Source organism: Sciurus vulgaris (assembly GCF_902686455.1).
Source record: "Sciurus vulgaris genome assembly, chromosome: 16".
Taxonomy (NCBI): domain Eukaryota; kingdom Metazoa; phylum Chordata; class Mammalia; order Rodentia; family Sciuridae; genus Sciurus; species Sciurus vulgaris.
This window is the reverse complement of record NC_136477.1, coordinates 68,651,313-68,672,767: the sequence shown is the minus strand read 5'-3', so window position 1 is coordinate 68,672,767 and position 21,455 is coordinate 68,651,313. Positions and strand designations below refer to the sequence as shown.

General features: G+C 42.8%; 2 protein-coding genes across 3 annotated transcripts in view; both read left to right on the top strand.

Annotated features, from left to right (window-relative positions):
- The window catches only part of LOC306646614 (suppression of tumorigenicity 18 protein-like), an 80,850-nt gene extending 61,061 nt beyond the window's left edge, over positions 1 to 19,789 (top strand). The window contains exon 10 of one of the 2 annotated variants that reach the window (XR_013759892.1): positions 19,308 to 19,789. Coding sequence is in view for 1 of the 2 variants with exons in the window: in XM_079115250.1 (XP_078971376.1) it covers positions 9,746 to 9,761 (16 nt within the window). In the remaining variant the exon portion in view is untranslated. Of the gene's footprint in view, positions 1 to 9,745; positions 9,781 to 19,307 lie in introns of those variants that run through there. The other variant, XM_079115250.1, reaches the window with a different exon arrangement.
- On the top strand, positions 987 to 9,622 carry LOC306646617 (phosphatidylinositol 3,4,5-trisphosphate-dependent Rac exchanger 1 protein-like). The gene is made up of 5 exons (XM_079115254.1): positions 987 to 1,084; positions 2,058 to 2,391; positions 5,775 to 5,877; positions 6,079 to 6,144; positions 8,589 to 9,622. The coding sequence occupies exons 1-5, from the start codon at positions 1,000 to 1,002 to the stop codon at positions 8,610 to 8,612; spliced, it is 612 nt and encodes a 203-aa protein (XP_078971380.1). The 5' UTR covers positions 987 to 999; the 3' UTR covers positions 8,613 to 9,622.
- Positions 19,790 to 21,455: the final 1,666 nt, after the last annotated feature.

Genomic DNA, 21,455 nt, shown 5'->3' with positions numbered 1-21,455 from the left:
CTTGGGAATCTGATGCGGGGTCCAGAAAGCCCCCCACTGCCAGGTTTGCTGAGCAGGAAGAGGGTCCTTGGTCTCCTGTTGATGTGGTATGGATGTGTGGTAGATATCTCACTCCTGTCTCATGCAGAACTCATCACCTGACTGTCTTTTGCCCCCACTGCTTTTCCCTCAGCTCCCAGGGAGCAGTCAGTGGGTCTTCCACTGGCCTGGAGCACAGATTCTGACTCCAGGCCCATCCCCGACCCTGCATCCCTGTGCCCCAGATTCAGCTGATGGGCAAGGAAAACCTTCAGGTATGCCTTCTACATGGGCCAGGTCCAGGCTCCCCACTCCCCAGCCAGTTGTCCGTCACCATCACCTCTGGGGAGTGTTTGCCTAGGGTGGCCACCGCTAAGGGTTCCTCTTCTGGAGGAATAGAGACCTGGGTCTTTGGGAGGTAGTTCCAGATGTTAAGTGTTGCATGGAAACATATTGAATTCCCAGTTAATCACTGAACTTGGCCCCTTGGTGGGCAAGGTTGTGAGCCCTGAAACTGGTCAGGATGGGTGTGTGTTCAGGACTATGGGGGGCGTTCAGCCACCTGGCCTGGCTGGGTGGGGCTAATTGGTATCTTTGTGGTTGGAATCCAGAGCTGTGGTCAGCCTTGGGTGTATGTGAACCTGGGTCAGGTGTGGTCAGAGGGGCCCTTGTCGTTAGATTTGGGTGTTTATACCCTGACTTTGGGCTGGGCGCATAGGGTGGTGTGTACTGTGGTCAGGAGCCCAGATCCGAGTCCACTTCCTTGATTAAAACCTGGTTCACCATTTTGAGTTGGGCCATGTGGACTGAGAACCTGACTTCTCTGGGCCTCGGCTATGACATAGGGATGACCACAGTGCATTATTGCAGGTTCTCGCAAGGGCCACTTGGCACGTCATCGCACTGTAAAGGTGTTGGCCATGTTATCTAGATTGGATGGGGAGATCCTTCCACTGTTTCTTGCAAAAGGAGGAACGGGCCATGCTGGAGGACATCTGGGTGACCCTGTCAGAGCTGGACAGTATCACCTTCTCCTTTAAGCAGATGGACGAGGACTGTGTGGCCAGTGAGTGATTCCTCCCACCCCCACCATGGGAGTTGGGATGCTGAGGCCGAAGGGGCCACTTGGGACCTTGGTCTCCCCCTATGTGCAGGTCAGCTGCCAGATCAGCACTTCCCTTCCTTTCATTTCACTCCATGAAAAGCCCCTGAGACCCCTTTTCCTCACTGTCATACCCCCTTGAAATTGCAGAACTGCCATGGCCTGTTTGTCCGTGTGCTGTGTGTCTGGCTCTGTGAGGTCTGCCCTCCCTCAAGGACCAACTTGCACCTCCTTGGGGCAGTGTTGTCCTGCCAGAAATGCAGGCTGCTACATGGGTGTCAGCTTCTGGGAGCCAGTTTGAGCTGACTGCAGTGGCTGCCTGTCTGGGGCTGGACTGAGCTCAGGAGAACCCCAGTCAGCTAGCGATGCCTGCAGGGTGCAGCAGGGGCTGTGATCACCATGTTTTCCCTCCCTGCCTTAAGCTCTTCCTCATGGGGTGAAAAAGACACAGATGTTGTTTGAGGGCAGCTTTCACTAGTTGGGGCCCTGAGCTACCAGCCAAGGGGTGACTGGAGTGCTCTGGGGAGCTCTGGCAACCCACTCCTGGCTCCCCTGCTGGGTAGTCAGTGCCAGGGCCAAGAACAGCACATGTTGAAGTCATCCAAGAGGGAGGTCACAGAGTGTGGGGCAGTCTGAGGCTACCCTGGTGGCACTGGAAGTCTGAGGCTGCCCCTCTAGGCTGAAGGGAACATGTGGTGCTACTCTGGCAACAGTGGACATGGAAGTCCCAATGTGCCATCCTGAGGCTGGGAAGAGGGGTTCTGGGGCTCTCTCTCTGAAGTGGGGTTGGAGGGCAGGGACGTCTGAGGCTATCCCTCTGGAGTGGGAAGAGCAGGGAGGTGCTAGGGTGCCACTCTGTCACCTGGGGAAGGGAGATCTAAAGCTGCTGTGGCGGGGGGTTGGGGCTCTGAGGCCCTTGCCTCCTCTTCCCCCACAGACACCAACGTCTTCTACCACATAGAGGGCAGCCAGCAGGTGCTGAAGGTGGTTTTTTACCTCAACGGCTACCACTTCTCCAAGCTGCCCTCCTGCCAGGAGATCAGGGCCAGCCTCCGACTGCACACCGCACTTTTCAAAAAAGGTGAGCTTCAGGCTGTGGGAGACTATGGGGTAGCCCTCGGGACCCAGCCCTGCCCTTCCTCCTCTTCCTCCACAGCTCTGGAGAATGTGGAAGGGCCTCTTCCTCCTGGCAGAGAGGCAGCAGAGGATTTGCAGCAGGAGATCAATGCCCAATCCCTGGAGAACATCCAGCAGTATTACCGCAAGCTCAGGTGTGTACTTGGGCCTCTGTCAGGGGCAGGATTCAGAAAGCCACCACAGCAGGTGGCAGGCAGACCCTCAGCATGAGGAGCAGGCCAGACGCTCTTTCTGGAGCACCTTGTCTGCATGACAGTCTGATGGCAGTGTGCACAGTAGGTCATGCTAACCCATTCTACAGATGGGGAAGATGAGGCCCAGAAGCATACACAGCATGACCAAGGTCACACGGCCAATAGTCTGGCTTCAAAGCAGGTCCTCTCTGTTTAGCCGAGCTGCCAGTCAACTCTGCATGGGAGCTGAGATGAGGCCCTGGGCTTCTTGGGCCTTGAGAGAGGGGTGTAGTTCCCTGGACCTCATCCCATTCACAGGGAGAAGTGGAAGGAACAGATTTTGCCAGGAGGAAGCATGGGTCCAGGGGAGTAGTTCCCATGTCCCCAGCAGCTTGCCCACAGCCCCTCCCAGTCCTGCCTCAGTGACAAAATGTGGTTGATAGGGACTCTATCCTCTCCGGGCCTCATTTTGCCATTTGGAAATGGGAGACTGACACTTCTGTTCATTTGTTTGACAAGAACATCTTGGTGCTCTTCTGGATGGACCAGGCCATGAGTCTCTTCTGTGTTGTTTGTGGAGTGTTTTAAATAGGGGCTCTGGTTATTCACTTGTTGGCCCAGAATGGGTTCATTGGGAGCTTGTGTGGGACACACACTGTCCCCATGTGTGGGAGTCTGTCCTCTTCTGGGACAGGCACTGCCAAGACCAGCCCACCCATGCTGTGAATAAAGACCTATCAGCATGAGGGCGGCTTGCTGCTATCCACCTGTCTGTGGCCCATACTGCATTCCACAGCACAGCTAAGCAGTGTCCTTGAGACCACCTGGTTCCCAGAGCCTGGGGCTTTACAGTCAGCCAACTCCTGTGGTAGAGTGGGACAGTCTTGGAGCCAGTGAGCACAGAGCAGCATCCAGCACCAGGTGGGGACAGGGCTCTGAGGAGGAGAGGAGAAGCAGGCCGGGTGGAGAGCTGGACGGGGCTGTCAGGGGCCTTTGATTCTACTTGGAGCAGGGAGGCCAGGCTGCCCAGCTGGGAGCTGGGGGTGGGGCCCCCTTCAGCCTGTCTTTCTCCCTCAGGACATTTTACCTGGAGCTGTTGAACCTGCCCACAGATGCCAGCACCACTGCTGTGTAGATCAACCAGATGTGTCCCCAGCCTGTGGCTTGGCCAGGCGGGCTCCCAGGGTCAGGACTTCGCTGGCAGGCTTTCCTCCAGACACCCCACTGGCCATGACCTGCAGGCCTGGGAGTCCCTGAGGCGGTTCACGCTCACTGTGGCCTCTTTCTCTCCCATGCACTGTGGTTATTGTGGGTTTCTCTGGGGCTGGGGCCTCTGCAGGCAGCTGTGGACCCATGCCAGGCATGGTTTCTTTCTTCACATTTTTTACTAGCCCTTAGAAATCAAAAGATCTCATAGAAATGGAAGCTTCCAGCTTTTTTGAGAAGTGGAGAGATGTGAGATCTGCTTTGGGGCTTCTTCCCACTTGCTGTGCTTGGCCTGCACTGGGCGTGGCTGTCCCTTGGACCCTGCTGACCTTGGCTCCTGCTGCTCAGTGTACTGTGGCCTTCCAGGGTTGAGGCGGGCCTCACCCTGGGCTGATGTGCTGATTTTGGGGCTTTGGCTGCTGTGAGAGAGGTGGTGGGCACGTGTTTTGGTACTCTAATGTGGCCAGCAGGATCTCACAGGGCACAGGAAGAAGGAGCCACCACCTTTACCTCCACACGTGGTTGGGAAAGCAGGGACAGTGGAGGGCTCCTCTCCTAAGGGTTTGGAGGGCGTGACCTGTTTGTGCTTAGTCAGGGGCACACTGGGCAGGTGAAAAAAGCAGGCCAGAAGGCAAGACCTGAAATACATGGTGAACATTGAGCGCCAACTGCAGGGTAGTTGGAGCCACAGATTGCACTTGAGCAGGGTTCATGAAAGGGCACTTGCCCTTGGCTGTGCCCAAACATCCCATGTGTCTGTCCCATGCCTGCAGCTGATCTGCCCCATCAACGCCCTAGACGAGCTCTACCGCCTCATGAAGTCCTTCGTGCATTCCAAGACTAGCACTAGCAGGAGTTTGGGTGCTGGCCTCCTCCCATCTCCTCTGAGCTCTGCTATCACCTGGGGGCCTGCCAGATGGCCATGTGCAGCACGGGCATGCAGAGGTGGGCCATGCCAGCACCCAGGACAGGAGACGGGAAGGCTGCGCCCATGTCCTGGACCTCCTGGCTTTCTGGACCTGGACAGGGCCTCACCGCTTTGGACCCCAGGTCGTTTGTGAAATGGGGTCCTCTGTGGCATTGGGCAGGTGGGAGGGCTGCGGGCTTCCTGTTTCCTGGGCCAGAGGGCATGAGGGAGACTGAGCTTTGAGCCTCATCCCTGCTGCAAGTGGGATGGCTCACCTGCAGGGCAGAACTGCCTCTGGCCTCCCTGGACACTCCTCCTCTGTCCTCTGCCCGGCTGCTGGCCCCAGGGAAAGACAGCTCCTTTCCTGGGAGCCCTTCCTGGCTATGCATAATCATGCTTGCCACTCATGCCACTTGTTCATGGGGCTCCAACAGGCTCTGCCACCCTGGCAAGGGCTGCCTGTGAAGGTGGGGCCTGTTCTCTGCCATGCCCAGCAGACTAGTGCCTGGCACTAATGGGTCTGATGGACAGGCATCCAGTCACATCTCCTCGAGTGGTGGACAGGCTCCTGTGTCCAGGCACTCTGTGGTGTCTGTGCCCCCAGCCTTGTGTCCCCTGCTGTGGGCTGGTGCAGAAGGGTCTGTTTGAGAGGTCCGCAGCCAGGGGCATTTTTGCTCCCCAGGGGATGTTGGCTGTGTCTGGAGACATTTCTGGTCATCACAGCCATGGACCGTGGCACCTAGTTGGGGGCTGGTGCTTGGCATCCCACAGTGCACAGGACAGCCTCTTTCTGGTCCCCGGTCAATGCTACTACAGTCCTCACTCTTGTCAGGGAGACCAGGGTGCCCAGAGGTCGACTCATCTGTCAGGGCCGCAGGGAGAAGGGTGCAGGGTGGCTTGGAATCCCAGGCCTGGCACAGAGCTGGGTACTAACAGCCTAAGCCTTGGGGCTGTGCCAGGGCCGCTGAGCAGGGGCCAGGCCTCGGGAGTCACTCCATTCAACTGATGGAGAGCAGGACCCTACCTGGCAGTGCTGCTATCCTGGGTGCAGACCTCCCGCAGGCCAAGGGTTGGAGGCTGCTGGGAGGGGCTGGTAGGGAGGAGCAGACAGGTGGGGAAGGTCAGCACAGAGAGGATGCAGGGCCAGTGGCCCGCACAGCTGTAGCGGGGTAGGTGAGGTGAGGCCTGGCAGGGGTGGCCGCTGTCCCATGCCCTCTCCACCCCCCCACAGGAGCATCCTAAGTGTGTCCCTGGAGCAGGCAGCTATCCTGGCACAGAGCCACAGGCTGCTGCCCAAGTGCATGATGCAGGCCACAGACATCATGCAAAAGCAGGTGAGGCCAGGCCGGGCTGAGGGCAGCTACATGCACTCTGTGTGGGGTGAGGCCACCTGGGACTGGGCACCGTCAGCCCAGACCTGGCCTGCCTGGGGGTTGAGGGTGTCAACTTCTGGAGAACTGCACCCCTCAGTCAGTTGGCCCTGCATGTCCCGAGCTCTTCTAGGGGCCCCAGGCCTGACAGCTCTTTCCTCCCAGGGCCCCAGAGTGGAGATTCTGGCCAAAAACCTGAGTCATGGATCAGATGCCCCAGGGTGCACCATGGTGAGTGGCCCCCTGCCCCTCCTCCTCCAGGGGACCATCGACCATGGCAGACCCCTGGTGTTTCCCTAGGCCCTGCTCTGCTTTTGAGGACTCTGTTTTGGGAGCACCAAGCCTGACCCAATGTGCACCCTCACAAGGGCCCCTGCAGGCCCTGAAGTGAGCCACAGGGTGTCTCCCTGTAGTGTTCAGCTGCTCTGCCGCTCTGGGATCTGGTTCATTTCATTCAGTCTCTGCTTTCTGCCCGTGCCCCATTCCTCATCAAAATCTGCCTATAAGCTTTAAGTATTGTTTTATTTTGAAGTAGTCCAAGTATGCAAAAGTAGTGCAGCATTCCTTCACACCCTTCGGCCACTTCCCAATTGCCCACATCTCCTGTGGCCTCAGCACTGGATCAGGATCACGCTGCCCTTGCAGACCCCCTTTCAAACCTCTTTGGACCTTGAGAGTCTCCACACATGCTCACTCAGCCTCTTTTTCTAATTTCTTTTTTTTTTTTTTGTGGTTTCCCTGCCCCAGACCCTGGACCCATCTCTTAACCCATGGGGACCCTTTTGACCCAAACAGGAGTGCCATGAGCAAGGTCCTGCTGTTATCCCTAGTTGGCAGATGGGGGTGCTCAGGCCCAGAGAAATTAAGTACCTTATCCAAGGTCACACAGCTAGGAGATGGCAGAGCTGGGTTCTGAACCCAGGACCAGCTCCAACCTGAGTCACCTGGAGGCTCGGCTTTCCCCTGGGTGGTGGCCTATGCCTGGCACTCCTGCCTCCACAGTCATGACCCCTCGTGTCCTTCTGGCCTTTTGTCCTACTGGAGACCCAGCAATAAGATCCCATCCCTGGGGTGCTGTGGGGGCGTGGAGGGGTCTGCATCCCCAGGACCTCCGCAGGGACTCTCTCCAGACTACACCATGACCTTGTGCTTGCCAGTGCCCAGACAAGGGCAGGAGGGCTGGAGGCAGTGCTTTGCTTTGGAGAGATCTCTACCCCCCGGCTGCCTCCAGCCCCTAAAGCAGACCTAGTGTGGTTTAGGACTCAGGCACTTGCAGGGAGTCCACAGTGGGCGGAGCCAGGCGGGGGTGTGCCCAGGCCAAGCTACTTTTTGTGCATGCCCAGCTCTCAGGCTGCTGAGACAGGTGGGGCTGGACAGGCGGATACACAGGTCAGGTCCTGACCCGCCCACTCCTCCTGCGCCTGCGCTTTGGAGGCCTCCTGGTTGTGTCTGGTGTTGGCGTCTGGCTTCTTCAGTGCTGATGGAGACATATTGCCTGGACATATGCTGTTGTGGTCGCCTGACCGCCGCCCTGCCCTCAGGGAAGTCTGCTCTGGGGAAAGGCAGCTTCTCTCCAGTAAGTCTGCTGCCCCAGGGTAATGCTGCCTACCACCAACCTCAGGTAAATCCGCCTGGGCAATGCAACTGCCCTAGGGAAAGCCTGCCTCTCTTGGGTCAGGCAGCCCTCCGGGAAGGCCTCCACCCTCCATGGGGTCTCAGGTTGGTGTGTAGTGGGGCAGTGGAAGCGCGATCTGAGACCGACCCCAGGGATCTGGGCCTGGAGGTGTGGGATCCAGGACAGGGAGTCCTCCGGGACTGGGCACAAACAGACAGGAGGCCAGGGACTCCGTGTTCTTAACCCATTCTGTGGCAGCAACCGCCATCGGTGATGCACCCTCTCTTGGTAAGGTCCCGCCCTTGGGTCAGGCCACCCTCGGGTCAGGGCCAGGCAAGGCAGGGTGGGGTGAGACAAGGCAGTGCAAGGCTGGGCAAGGAGTAGTGGGGCAGGGCAGAGTGGGTTGGGAGGGTTGGGGCGTGGCAGGGAAGGGTGGAGCGACTTGGGGCATTACCAGAAGGCTCCTCAGGGTGCCTCAACTGTGCGCACATTCCTGTGGCAGAACACTTAACATGTGAGAAAACCTGGCTTGGTTCTCGCACACGTGCACTCACACAGACACACACACACACCACAATAAATCTTTGTAGTTCAGATGACTTTATTCTAATAAAAATTTTCAAATCCTTTTTAGAAGATAGAAGCAGAACGGCGATATGTTTAATGTCAGCTATTATATGGCATAGTATTTAAAACCACTATGAAATTTCCTCAGGACTCAAATCGTTATAGTATTTAAGAGACAAGACAGCAGTTGCTTTTTGTGATTCCAATAGAATGTCAGTTAGCAACAATTATAACAGCCAGGCGTTTGAAAACTTATAACTGTGTCTTAAGGATTTATTTTTGAGTAGTTTTATCTTTATACAGAAATTGCAAAGGAAGTACAGAGATTTCCCAGGTAGCCTCATCCTCATTTTTCTTTTGATATGATTTATGTGCACTGTCTCAGATGGGTAATGTCCTAGAAAAGGTGTCATGAAGAACAAACACTAATGTGCTATCACTAAGTGCAGTTGCGTTTCCTTTGGATTATTAGTTCTGCCTCTTCCTGTTACAGGACCCCATCCAGGATACCAGATGACATTCAGTTCCTGACCCTATAGACTTCACTTTGTGGTGAACAGTTTCTAAGACCTTCCTTGTTTTGATGACCTTAATAACATTGAGAAGGGCCTTTCAGGTACTTTTTACATTGTTCTCTATTGGGGTTTACTTTTTATTTTTATATTTATCCTGGGGCTATGGGTCTATTAGATGCTGTCACAGAGGTGGACAGCATCTCTGTGATCTCAGGCCCCAAAAGGGGAATATCCTGTTAGTACTGACTATGGTCACCTGCGTGAGGCAGGGCCTTTCAGGTTTCTCATTGGGAAGTTTCTGTCTCTGTGTGTCTACATTGTGATCTTCTGAAGGAAGTCACCCAGCATGGCCTGCACATAAGGAACAGGGAGTTTGCTCCACCTCCTTGATGGAGTGTGTGCCCCAATTATCTGAAATTCTTCTGCACAAGTGGTTTCCAGTCAACCCATTTATTTATGTATTCAGTTACTTATTTGTATCACTGTGGACTTTGGGTTGTTACCTTATGCTGTTATTTATTATCCAATTATGTAGTTCCTCATTTCTCAATTCATCCTTGGTTTAACCTTTGGGGTCTTTCCACTGGGATCTTTTTTTCCATTATCTCCTGTTGTTCTTTAGCATATTTTCTTGTTTTGTTCCAAAGTTCTTTCTGATACTTAAATGTTACCCTGGCTTTATACTTACTTTCTTGGTTCTAGTATCTGCCACTTCTTCAAAGAGCCCTGACTCTTTCTTTGGATTAGAGAATGATATCAAAATCTTATTTCTGGCAGGGTATGGTGGCACACACCTGTAATCCCAGTGGCTTGGGAGGCTGAGGCAGAAGGCTTACAAGTTCAAAGTGAGGCCCTATGCAACTTGGACCCTATCTCTAAATAAAGTAGCAAAAAGTGCTGGGGTATGGCTTAGTGGTTAAGCACCCCTGGGTTCAATCCCTGGTACCAAAATAAATTAATTAATTAATAATACACAAATTTCTATAAAAAAAACTTTCATCTGGCAATTAAATGTGCCCATTGCATTTTTTAGAATGATGTTTTATATATATACATATATATGTACATATATATATATTTATACATATATATACTTTTTACATTCTTATTTATTTATTTATTTATTTATTTTTAGCTGTGGACAGACATGATTCCCTTATTTTCATGAGGTGGTGAGGCTCAAACTCACAGGTGCATCACAGGATCTAGGTGAGTTCTATGCCACTGAGCTACACCCCCAACTCCTGCCCATTGCATCGGGTGTTTTTTTTTTCTTCTGTGTTTCATCTCCTGATTTTATTAACTAGCACGAGACCTGCAAGATGAAGGTGTTAGTCTCATTCCTCTGATATTTTAGCTTAAAAGATGTGATTGCCATAACCTAGCTTAAGTACCAACTACATATTTAAATTTATTCCTTTCCAAAGATCTCCGTTCTCAGGGTACCTGAAGTATAACATCAACAGGATTACAATTACCTATAGATTGTGAGATCAGGACCTGCTTTTCCTTCCAGGCCATGTCCAATCACTGTCAATACACATATGGTAAAACCAGTTTGCTTTTACAAGATCGTTTCCGTTTTATAACGAGTCACAGCACTGTCAATATCCTGGTTTAGTATTAGTTATGTAAAACAATGCCACTTAAGGAAACTGGGTGAAGAGTATACAAAATGTATTATTTTACCAACTTCATGGAAGATTGTAATTATTTTAAAATAGTGTCTTACTTTATTTTGTGTGATGGGTTTTGACCCCAGGGCTTCCCTCACACTGCCAGTGCTCCACCACTGAGCAACATCCCCAGCCCTTTTTACTTTGAGACTTGTCATTAAGCTGCCCAGGCAAGTTTCTCAAGCATGTGACCCTCCTGCCTTAACCTCCCAGAGTAGCTCATATTATAGGTGTGTACCACCACACCTGGCTCAAAATGTTTTCAAAATCTAAACGAAAATGTTACTCATAGAAAAGAACAAGAGGAGGAAAACACACAGAAGTGAAAAAGAAAATAGGAATGGACTTAGAAGAGAGTTTGGGAGTCACCTGACGAGTGGAGCACATCTGTCAAGGGAATTGTGTCACCCCATGAAAAGGATGAAGGGTTTGTTATACTAGCTGCCCAGTGGCCCTTAATACTAAGGTGATATCCATACTCTAGCATCTAAAGCTAATTTATAGCATCTCTGTGGCAATGAAATATCAGTGCTATTGCACATTAAACTAATATAATAGCTATCCCATGGCCTTTAATTTATTGAAGTAATCTGTACACGATAGCATCTTATACATATATATTTGCTGTCCTGTGGCCTTTCATATAAATATGATATCTGTTATGTGGCATCTAAAACTGATATAATAGCTGCCTGTGGCATTTCACACTAATATAATATTCATACTGTAGCAGCTAATGCTAATGTAATATTTTTCCAGTGGACTTAATACTAATATAATCTCCATAGTAGAGCATTTATACTTGATAAAATAGCTGCCCCATGGCCTTTCAGAGTAATATAATGTCTATAATATATAATCTAAAACTAATGTAATAGCATCTTAAACTATTCTAACAGCTGGTCTGTGAACTTTAATAATAATGTACTGTCCATACTAGAGCATCTAAATTCAATATAATACCTGGCTTTTGGCTTAGTGCTAATATAATATCCATAGTGTAGCATCTAAAACTAATAAAATCATTTCCTTGTGGCCTATGATAAGCATATGATATCCATACCATATCATCTAAAACTAGTGTAATAACTTCCCTGAGGCCTTTAACTTTAATAGCAATAAGGTGTTCCCAGAAACTAATATAATAGTTGTCCTGTAGCCTTTAATGGTAATATAATATCCATACTACAGCATCAAAAACTGCTGTTATAGCTGCTATGTGGCCTTTCATACTAATATAGTATGCATATTGTGACCTCTAAAACTAGTATGATAGCTTCCATATGACCTTCAATACTAATTGAGATGCACTGTGGTACTGGAATATTACAATGTATGCTCCATGATCTTTGATACTTATGATATCCATTCTCTAAAATCTAAAGTTAATAGAATAGATATTATATTCTTTGGTCTTTAATACTAAAGATGTCCATCCTGTGCCATTTAAAACCAATGTAATAGTTGTCCTGTGACTTTAAAAGTATTATAGTATTCATTCCATAGTATCAAAGATTAATATAAGAGCTGTGTTGTGGCATTTATATGAACTAAATATCCATACTATAGGATCTAATACTAATATAATAGCTGCTTTACTATCTTTTACAGTAGTATTACATATGTAATGTACTATTTCAGTCTAGGGTCCTGTGGACCTTAAAATTAATGTACTATACAAACTGTCTCATATCATCTAATCTAATAGATGTGTCCTTTACTACTAATGTAATGTCCATCGATAACACAGACATCCAATATATTTGCCTCTAATACTAATATGATGTCCATACTAAAGTGTCTAATGTGAACATAATAACTACTCTGCAGCCCTTAATACTTATGTGATATCCATTACATAGCCTCTATAACTAAACTGATGTAATAGCTGACCAGTGTCCCTTGATATTGCTGTAATAGCCAGACTACAGAATCTCATACTAATATATTAGCTGCCTGTGACCTTGAAACTATGTATCCTACAGCTTCTCAAGTTAGCATAATAGATGCCATGTGTTCTTTAAAGTTAACTTAATATCCAATATAATAGCATGTCTACCTAATATAATAAGTGCCCTGTGGACTTAAACATTAATATAATATCTGTAATATGACATCTTAATACCGTCTATATCCTGTGCCCTTAGTACTAATATTATATCCATGCTGTAGGATCTAAAACTAGTATAAGGGTTGACTTGTGGCCTATAATGTTAATATGATAAATGTATTGCATTCTTTAAAATTAATACAATATAATAGCTATTATACCTGTCCTGTGTCCTCTGATATTTATGTAATATCCATAATATAGCACCTAAAATTAATATAATAGCTGTCCTGTGACTATTAATATTCCTATAATATCCATGCTATAAAATCCAAAACTATTGTAATAACTGACCTGTATCCTTTTGTAGAAAAATAATATCCATACCTATCATCTCAAGCAAATAGAATAGCTGCCCTGTGGCTATTAATAGTAATATAATATCTGTATTACAGCATCTTAAATTAATACAGTGGATACCTTGGGCCTTTGATATTAATGTACGATAGAATCAAAACCTAACATAAAATGTGATATGTAGCTTTTATTTAATGTAATATCTCTACTTAAACAGTTTAAACTAATGTAATATATGTCCTGTAACCTTATATCCTAATATGATATCCATATTATTGTATCCAAGGCTAGCATAATAGCTGACTTTTGAACTTTAATATTAATATAACATGTTTACTATATAGTGTAAAAGTAACATAATATGTGTCCTCTGGCTTTCATTATTAATTTAAATCCATACCTCAGCATCTAAAACTAATAGCTTCCCTGTGGCCTTTAATGCTAATGTAATATTCATATTATAGCATGTAAAACTAATGTAATTGTGTCTCGGTGCCTTTTAATATAATCTTCATAGAATAGCATCTAAAACTAATATAATTGCTGCTAGACTTCAATGTTAGTCAAATATCCATTCTCTGGCCTCTATATCTAATATACCAACTGCCCTCTGGCCCTTATTCTTGATATGATAGCCATATTACATCATGGAATATTGATAGTTGCTCTGTGGCCTTTAACATTAATACATGCATGTTGTCACATCTAACACTAATCAAATAGCTGTGCTGTGACCTTCAGTACTAATATAATGCCCATACTATAACATAAACATAACAACTGCCCTGTACCTTTTAATATAGATACAGTATGCATACTGTAGCATCTTACATTAATATATGTCCTGTGGCCTTTAATAGTAATATGTAGCCAGACATTAGTACCTCAAACTGATGAAATAGCTGCCTTTGACCTTTAACATCAATGTAACACCCATACTTTGCTATCTAAAAATTAATATAATAGCTGCCATATATCTTTTTAAACTAATATTGTACACAGAGAATAACATTGAAAATTAACATAATGGTTGTCTTCTGGCCTTTGCATTAAAGTAATATTGATGCAATATTATAGCACATATAATAGTTGAACTTTGGCCTTTAGTATTAATATATCATGTATACTACTGCATCTTGTACTAACATATTAGCTGTCCTGTGGCCTTTACTATTAATATAGAATCCTTGCATAACCATATGATCCAATATCTGCTCTGTGGCCTTAAATAATATGTAATATACTTCTTAAACTGATGTGATAACTGTCATATGGACTTCAGTATTAATGTAACATTTATACTATATCATCATGGCTGAACTGTGATATTTAATATTAACATACCTATCTATAATAAAGAATAGTTTTCCTTTGTTCATTTTTGAGTTTTGTTACCGGGAATTGAACCTCTGAACCACATTTTTTGCTCTTTTTTGTTTTTTCTTCTTTTCTTTTTCTTTTTTTTTGAGACAGGGTCTTGTGAAGTTACTTAGTACTTAGCTAAGTTGCTGAGGCTGACTTTGAACTTGTGGTCCTCCTGCCTTACCTTCCTGAGCCACTGGGGTTACAGACCTGTGCCACTGCATCCAACTCTGCTGTATTCTTTTAAAACTAATATTATAGTCACACTGTGACCTTTAATACTTATATAATATACAATCTATACCATCTAATAGTGATATGATAGCTGCCCTATAGTCTTTAATAGTATATGAATATAGTATATTATAGTATAGTATATAGTATATTCATACCATAGTATCTACAATTAATATAATAGGTACCCAGGGCCTTATATTAGCCTGATATCAATACTATATCATTGATTATTAGTATAATAGCTGCCCTGTGGACATAAATACTAATATAATATCCACATTATAGCATTTTAAACAAACACAATAACTGAATGTAGGACTATAATACTAATGAATTATGTGTATGATAGCATCTTAAAATACTGTAAGAGATGCCCTGTGGCATTTAATATTAGTATGAATACATATTATGACCTTAAAAGCTGAAGAAATAGCTGCCTTGTGGCCTTTTAATGCTACATAATATCCATACAGTAGCATCTAAAACTCATAAAATAGCTGTCCTGTAGCCTTTATGACTAATGCAATGTGCATAAGGTAGCCTAAAATATAATTGCTATCCTGTGGCTTTAAATATTAATATTATATCCACAATGTGACCTCTAAAACTAATATTACAGTTGTTCTGTGGCCTTTAATATTAAAAATGTATCAAAACTTACTCCCTGAACATGAAATAGCAGTTTCCCTATGATCTTTTAATACTATACTATATAGTACATCCATTCTATGGCAATTAGAGTTAATATAATAGCTTGCCTATGACCATCTTACATGATAGCCAATCTAAAATGTAATTGCTCCCTTTTGACCTGTAATACTTACATGATATACAAACTATGGCATCTACAACTAATAAAATAGCAGTCTACTGGCTATTAACACTTATGTAATGTATATATTCTTAAGTAATATAGTAACTGCATTGTTGTCTTTAATGCTAATATATTATTCATCCTATAAATTCTGAAACTAATACTATAGCTGCCCTGTGAACTTTATTATTAATAAACTATCCATACTGTAGCATCTAAGAGAGACATAAGAGCTAAATTGTGGCTGTTAATATTGAAATAATATCCACACCATAGCATGTAAAGCTAATAACTGCCCTGTAGTTTTACTATTATCAAGACATCCATGATATAACATGTAAAATTAATATGCTAGATTCCCTGGAGCCTTTAATGTTAATATAATATACATGACATAGCCTCCAAAACTAATGAAATAACTACCCGGCAGCCTTTCACACTAAAATGATAATCCATGTTTCATGTGTACTGAGCTTAATTATTAATGTCATTTCCATACTATAAGAAAAGAAACTAATATAATATATGACCTGTGGCTTTTAATGCTAATAACCATATAAAACTAATATAACAGCTGCCACATGCCCTTTAATAATAACATAGTAAAATAACCATAGTTTAGCAAGTAAAATTAATATAACTTATTTGGGTTATAATACTATTTTGATATCAGTAGCATGTAAAATTAATAATATTGCTTCCCTGTGGCCTTTTATGTTAATATGATATCCATACTATAACATCCAAATCTAAAATATAAAATCTGCCTTGTGCATTTGTAGAAAATGATAATCTATTTTACATGCCTGTGGCCTTTTTGGGAACATGATGTCCATATTATAGTATCAAAACTTAATAAAATCGCTGCCTGGTCAATATGCACTCTGCTTGCCGAATCTTCACGTGTATTCAGAAGGCATTTATCAGTCTCTGTTGCAGGAATGCTAAAGAGTAGGAAAGTAGCTAATAAAGCTCCTTCATGGAGCTTATGCTTCTAGCAAGACAGAGGTGGGTAGTGGGTGAATCACCAATTAGGTCAGTACTCTACCACTGAGCTACTTCCCCAGCCCTGATCTCTATTATTGTTTTAGATAGGAGCTCCCTAAATTGCCCAGTCTGACCTTGAACTTGGAATACTTCTCCCTCAGCTTCCTGAGTCATTGGGATTTCCACTATGTACCACCATGACCAGCTGGAAACATTTTTAAGTCATGTTTACTAAGTAAAACTTATATAGAATATAATGTGCCAATTTTAGTGTTGAGTTCTATTATTATTATTTTTTTTTTGGTACTGGGGATTAGACACAGGGTTCTCTCCCACTAAGCTACATCCCCAACACTTTTTATTTTTTATTCTGAGACAGGATCTCACTACATTGATGAGGCTAGACTTCAAATTTTCAGTCTTCTTCCTCAGGCTCTTAAGTGACTGGGATTACAGGCATGTGCCACTGCATGGGTCCTACTTGATATTTTCTTAATGAGGTCTCTTCTCTTTTTCTACACTATTGGAAATTGAACCCAGGGACAATGTACCACTGTGCTACATCTCTACCTGTTTTTACTTGTTTATTTTGAGGCAGGGTTTCCTAAATTTCTGAGGCTGACCTTGAACTTGCAATCCTTTTGCCTCAGCCTGCTGAGTGACTGGGTTTACAGGTGTGTGTCACCGTGCCCAGGTAATATTCTAATATTATGATTTTTAATCTTTTTTATTTTATCTGTTGCATGAGCAATTCATTTAATTTATCTATTCTGAAGGTGGAAAAAAATTTCTATAAAAATAGTGGCATAATATATTATTAACAACTAGAAACAGCTCAAGTGTATAATAGTTATAGAATGAATAAGGAAGCATCAGAATCATATACAACAAATAAAAAGGCAAATGTGGTAAAAAGTAGATTCATGGTTTTTTTATTTATTTTATTTTTTTGTGGTACTGGGAATAAAACCCAGGGCCTTATGTATATTAGGCAAGCAGTCTACCACTGACCTACACCCTCAGCCCTCATGATATCTTTTGCATAAATAAAATGACAGTAGTAAAACTCCTAATAATATTTATCCATTTTTAGTTGCCAGTGGATCTTTATTTTTATTGATTTATTAATGCATGGTGCTGAGAATGAAACTCAGGGCCTCACACATACTAGGCAAGCACTCTGCCACTGAGCCACAACCCTAGCCCCTATCCATTGATTTTTGCAAAGAACTTTGTGTTTTTGAAAGGTTAAAATTTGAAGTCATACTTTACTATTTTTTCTTTAACTTAGTAGATTTTTATTTTAAGGGTGAAGATGTAGCATAGAAAGGAGGTACTATAAGTTCCTTAACAACTAGGCCAGTTTGAAGATGACTCTGTGGTATTCTAGATGAAGACGGATGATGCATCCTCTCAAGCTGGCTGTCTGGAAGTGAAGCCTCAACACCCTAATTGCTAGTGGGACCTCACTCCAGTCAAAGAAACCTATTCAAGACTTCCCATTTTGATTCAATAAAATAAAATATCCTTTTGTATCTCAATCTTTTGAAGTCAGCTGACATACCTCTATTACCATGCCACAGTTAGAGTCAGATTTTCTTACAAGATCTTTTATCATAATGAAGAACACAGATTTATTGAACCCTATATTACAGGATGCCAAAGATGCCTGGAGAAGATGGTTGATATTAAACAACAAGCTCTTTAATATTAAATGAAAATAGAAATGCAGATATTGTTGGTAAAGATACTCTGTGTTTTCTTTTAGGGCATTTTCTGTGATAGAACAGGTGAAATATTTTAGAGTTTTGATTTTTTCTTACTTGATTTATGGTTAGAAAAACATCAAGGCATTTATTTTATTTAAGTTTTTGCAGTATTGGGTGCTCCACCTAGATCTTCAGAACAGTGGGCAGGTGATCTACTGCTGAACTACATCCCAATCCCAAGGTGTTTTTTAAAATGTGGGCAGGAAAAAAAGACTGCTATGGATTTGGTTTACATGTATGCTTTAAATAAAATAACTGTCTTTCTAGTTACATTTTGGAAATTTTATGATTTTAACATCTCTACATCTGCCCTAAAATATCTTTAAAATGTGATCATATCCAATTTTGTATTGCGGGAAAGCCACATTTACATACTGTTGGATTTTAAGATTAATTTGTAAGCTAATTTAATTTGTAAGCTATGTTTTGATTGCAGTTTAATAATTTTCTGATGGAATTACAGTCATAGAAATGTTGCTGTATGAATAAAATAATTGAGTTTTCCCAATTGTACTTGTGATGTGGCCTAAACTTTAATGGCATCGCAATGTCAGTGATGTTCCAATGATAGAAAAATAGAGCATCAAAGCCTGACTGAATACATAGTCCTGAAAGATATCTGTAAATTCACTATAATAGTACTATCTTATTAATTGAAATACTCTGTTGATTCATAGTAACAGTAATGATTACAGTAGCGAAGAAGGCAACAATTATTGAACTGTTGCTTGTTCTATAAACTATTCAAATTTTTGCATAGATTCCCATTTAAGCATCACTGTACTATCCTTGGAGGAACTACTAATGTTAATCCTTATTTTATTGGTGATAAAATTGAGTGATAGGAGGGCTAACTAGTGAGTCACAGAGGTTAAAGTAGAATTCCAGCCAATGTTGAAATAGATTCAAGGGCCATGCTCTTTATAGGCAAGTGGGATGCTCTGGGCTTAGAATATGGTTCAGTGGTAAAGCTCTTATATAGGAGACTCCAGGCTCTGGGGTCTATCCCTAGCAACACTAAAACACAATAAACAAAAATAAAAGATCAGTGGGACCAGGCACAGTAGCTCATGCCTATAATTCTAGTGATTTGGGAGACTGATGCAGAAGTATTACAAGTTCAGTGCCAGCCTGGGCAATTTAGTGAGACCCTGCCTCAATATTAAAAGTAGTAATAATAAAAATTACTAAGGATATGGCTTTTGGATCGAGTGCTCCTGGGTTCAAATCCTAGAAGTACCAAAAAAAGAAAGGCAAAAGAAAAAGTCAATAAAATAGGCTGCTAATTCATTAATTTAGTATGTAATAACAGCTAGTAAATATTGTACTTTCCTCAAAAGACAGTGGAGGAATTGCCTGTTATTTAATGTTTACAATTTCATTAATAATTGTAGATTTTTGAGAGATATTTTGTGAGGTCCTAACAAATCCTCTTACTTTCATAGGAGTGCTCTACATTATGCCTGTGCCTTTTGCAAAGAAGAAATCGCGGATTTTTTAATAAAGAAGAATTGTAAGATCAACCTAAGTGATCTTGATGGCAACACACCATTGATGAAGGTAGAGGTAGCCATGGGTTTCTATAGGAAAAAATTTGATTGAAATACTTAGGAGAAAAATTGATTAATTCAATTTAAATGTGACTAATTAATAAAACTCGAATTTTTTTTTGATTCTCAAAATTTAGAGTTTATTTCTTGGTATAAAACCAACAGACAATACAGTACATGGAAGAGTGGTGTGCAGATATCCTATTAGAACATGGTGCTAATCCACATGCTCACAAGAGCAGGAATGAAACAACTCTCCACCTGGCTGTTGCTTTGAGGTCACCATCTTTAGTGGAAAAACTGATTTCACTAATTTTGAATTTGGAAGCCAAAACTAAGGTATACACCAGATATCATTATTTCCAAAATACTTTAACTATGTTTATTTTGACTGTGACATTGGTTGACAAATGTGGATTTTTATGCAGTTTTTTTTTTTAATTAGAATACAAACAGTTGTTGAAAGGTCTCTTCCTCTTTTTCATTTTTTAAATGCATGAATATATTTAGTTTACCTTTAAAAGTTGTCTGTATTTTAAATTAAAGAGACTCATTCAGAAATATGAAATTCAAGCTTCTCTTAAGAACCAGTGTGCCCCATTACTGTGTGTTAAGGGTGTGCAGTGTGCCTCCTGCATAGCCTGGAGGAGTGTTCTGTTTGCTGCTGTCAAAATGTAGCATTCACTCAGATGACCTAATTTTTCTCAATAAATAATTATACAATTCCTGATTCAGAGTATATTCTTATACAGATTTCATGGTTCTCTTGAAAGTTTCTATTAATTTATAAGAATCTAGCCTATACAATAAATTATAATTCTCTTTGAAATGGATTAAAGTTTAGAATTTAGAAATTGGCATTTATTTTAAATTATTATGATACTTTTACAGTTATACATGGGACATGGTTTCATCTTGACAAACTGATGTGGATGGAAATTAAATTCAGTTCTGCCCCCTTGTTCTCCCTCTTTGCCTCTCATGCTCCCTCCCCTGCCTCATTCTCCTTCCTCTCCTCTGTTGGACATAGTTTTGCTCATCCGTGAGTTGCATTTGATTGGTCACCCATGTTATCTTTCCCTCTGCCCTTGCTTTATTTTACTCTAATTTCCATTTTTGAGAGGAAATGTTTGACCTTTGAGTTTCCGAGTTTGGCTAATTTTCCATGGCAGGATATTCTCTGTTTCCACACTTTTACCAACAAATGAAATTATTTTATTCATTTTATATGTAGAATGTATATATCATTTGATATGTAGTATATATTAATTTGTATATTGTTACGTATATAATACATATTATATAACAAATATGTAATATATATTATATATCATATATACACATGTACATATATGTGTACATATACATCTACATGTGTATATATGTAAAATATACCTGAGTCAATTACATAATATAGCTATTATGAATTTGTTGTTGTAAATATTGTGGCCATAGTATGCTAATTTTAGATTTTTCAGGAAAATAGGAACGAGTGAAATAGTTGGATTACGTTGTGGTCATATGCCTATTTTTGGTTGTTATTAGCTATCATGAGAGTAGAATGTATTTTCATATATCATACTTTCATAGACTGTCTCTTCCTATATTTGTGGTTGTACTTGATGTGGAGTTAGACTGGTTGTACTTTCATATATGAACATAGAAAGATTAGGTCTGAGTCACTCTATGGTCATTCCCACCCCTATTCTCTCTCCTTTCCCTCACTCCACACAGTCCAGTCCAGTGAACCTCCTCTCCTCCATTGCTCTGCCTTTTGTGAGTCAGCATCCACTGTTAGAACATGTAGCCTTAAAATTTTGGGGATTGTCTTATTTCACTTAGCAAGATAGTCTCCAATTCTATCCAATTACTGCCAAATGCCATGATTTTGTTTCTTCTTTTTGACTGAATATTGTCCATTGTATTTATGTACCACATTTCTTTATCCATGCATCTGTTGAAAGGCATCGAGGCTCAGGTATTATGAATTGAACTGCTGTAAAATCAATGTGGCCATATCACTGTAGAAGGCCAATTTTAAGT

Excerpts from the sequence above, each read along its gene's own strand:
- LOC306646617 (XM_079115254.1), top strand. The coding sequence starts at position 1,000 with ATGCTGGAGGACATCTGGGTGACCCTGTCAGAGCTGGACAGTATCACC. Across the intron at positions 1,085-2,057 it reads GGACGAGGACTGTGTGGCCA|ACACCAACGTCTTCTACCAC; the intron begins GTGAGTGATTCC and ends CTTCCCCCACAG. Across the intron at positions 5,878-6,078 it reads CAGACATCATGCAAAAGCAG|GGCCCCAGAGTGGAGATTCT; the intron begins GTGAGGCCAGGC and ends CTTTCCTCCCAG.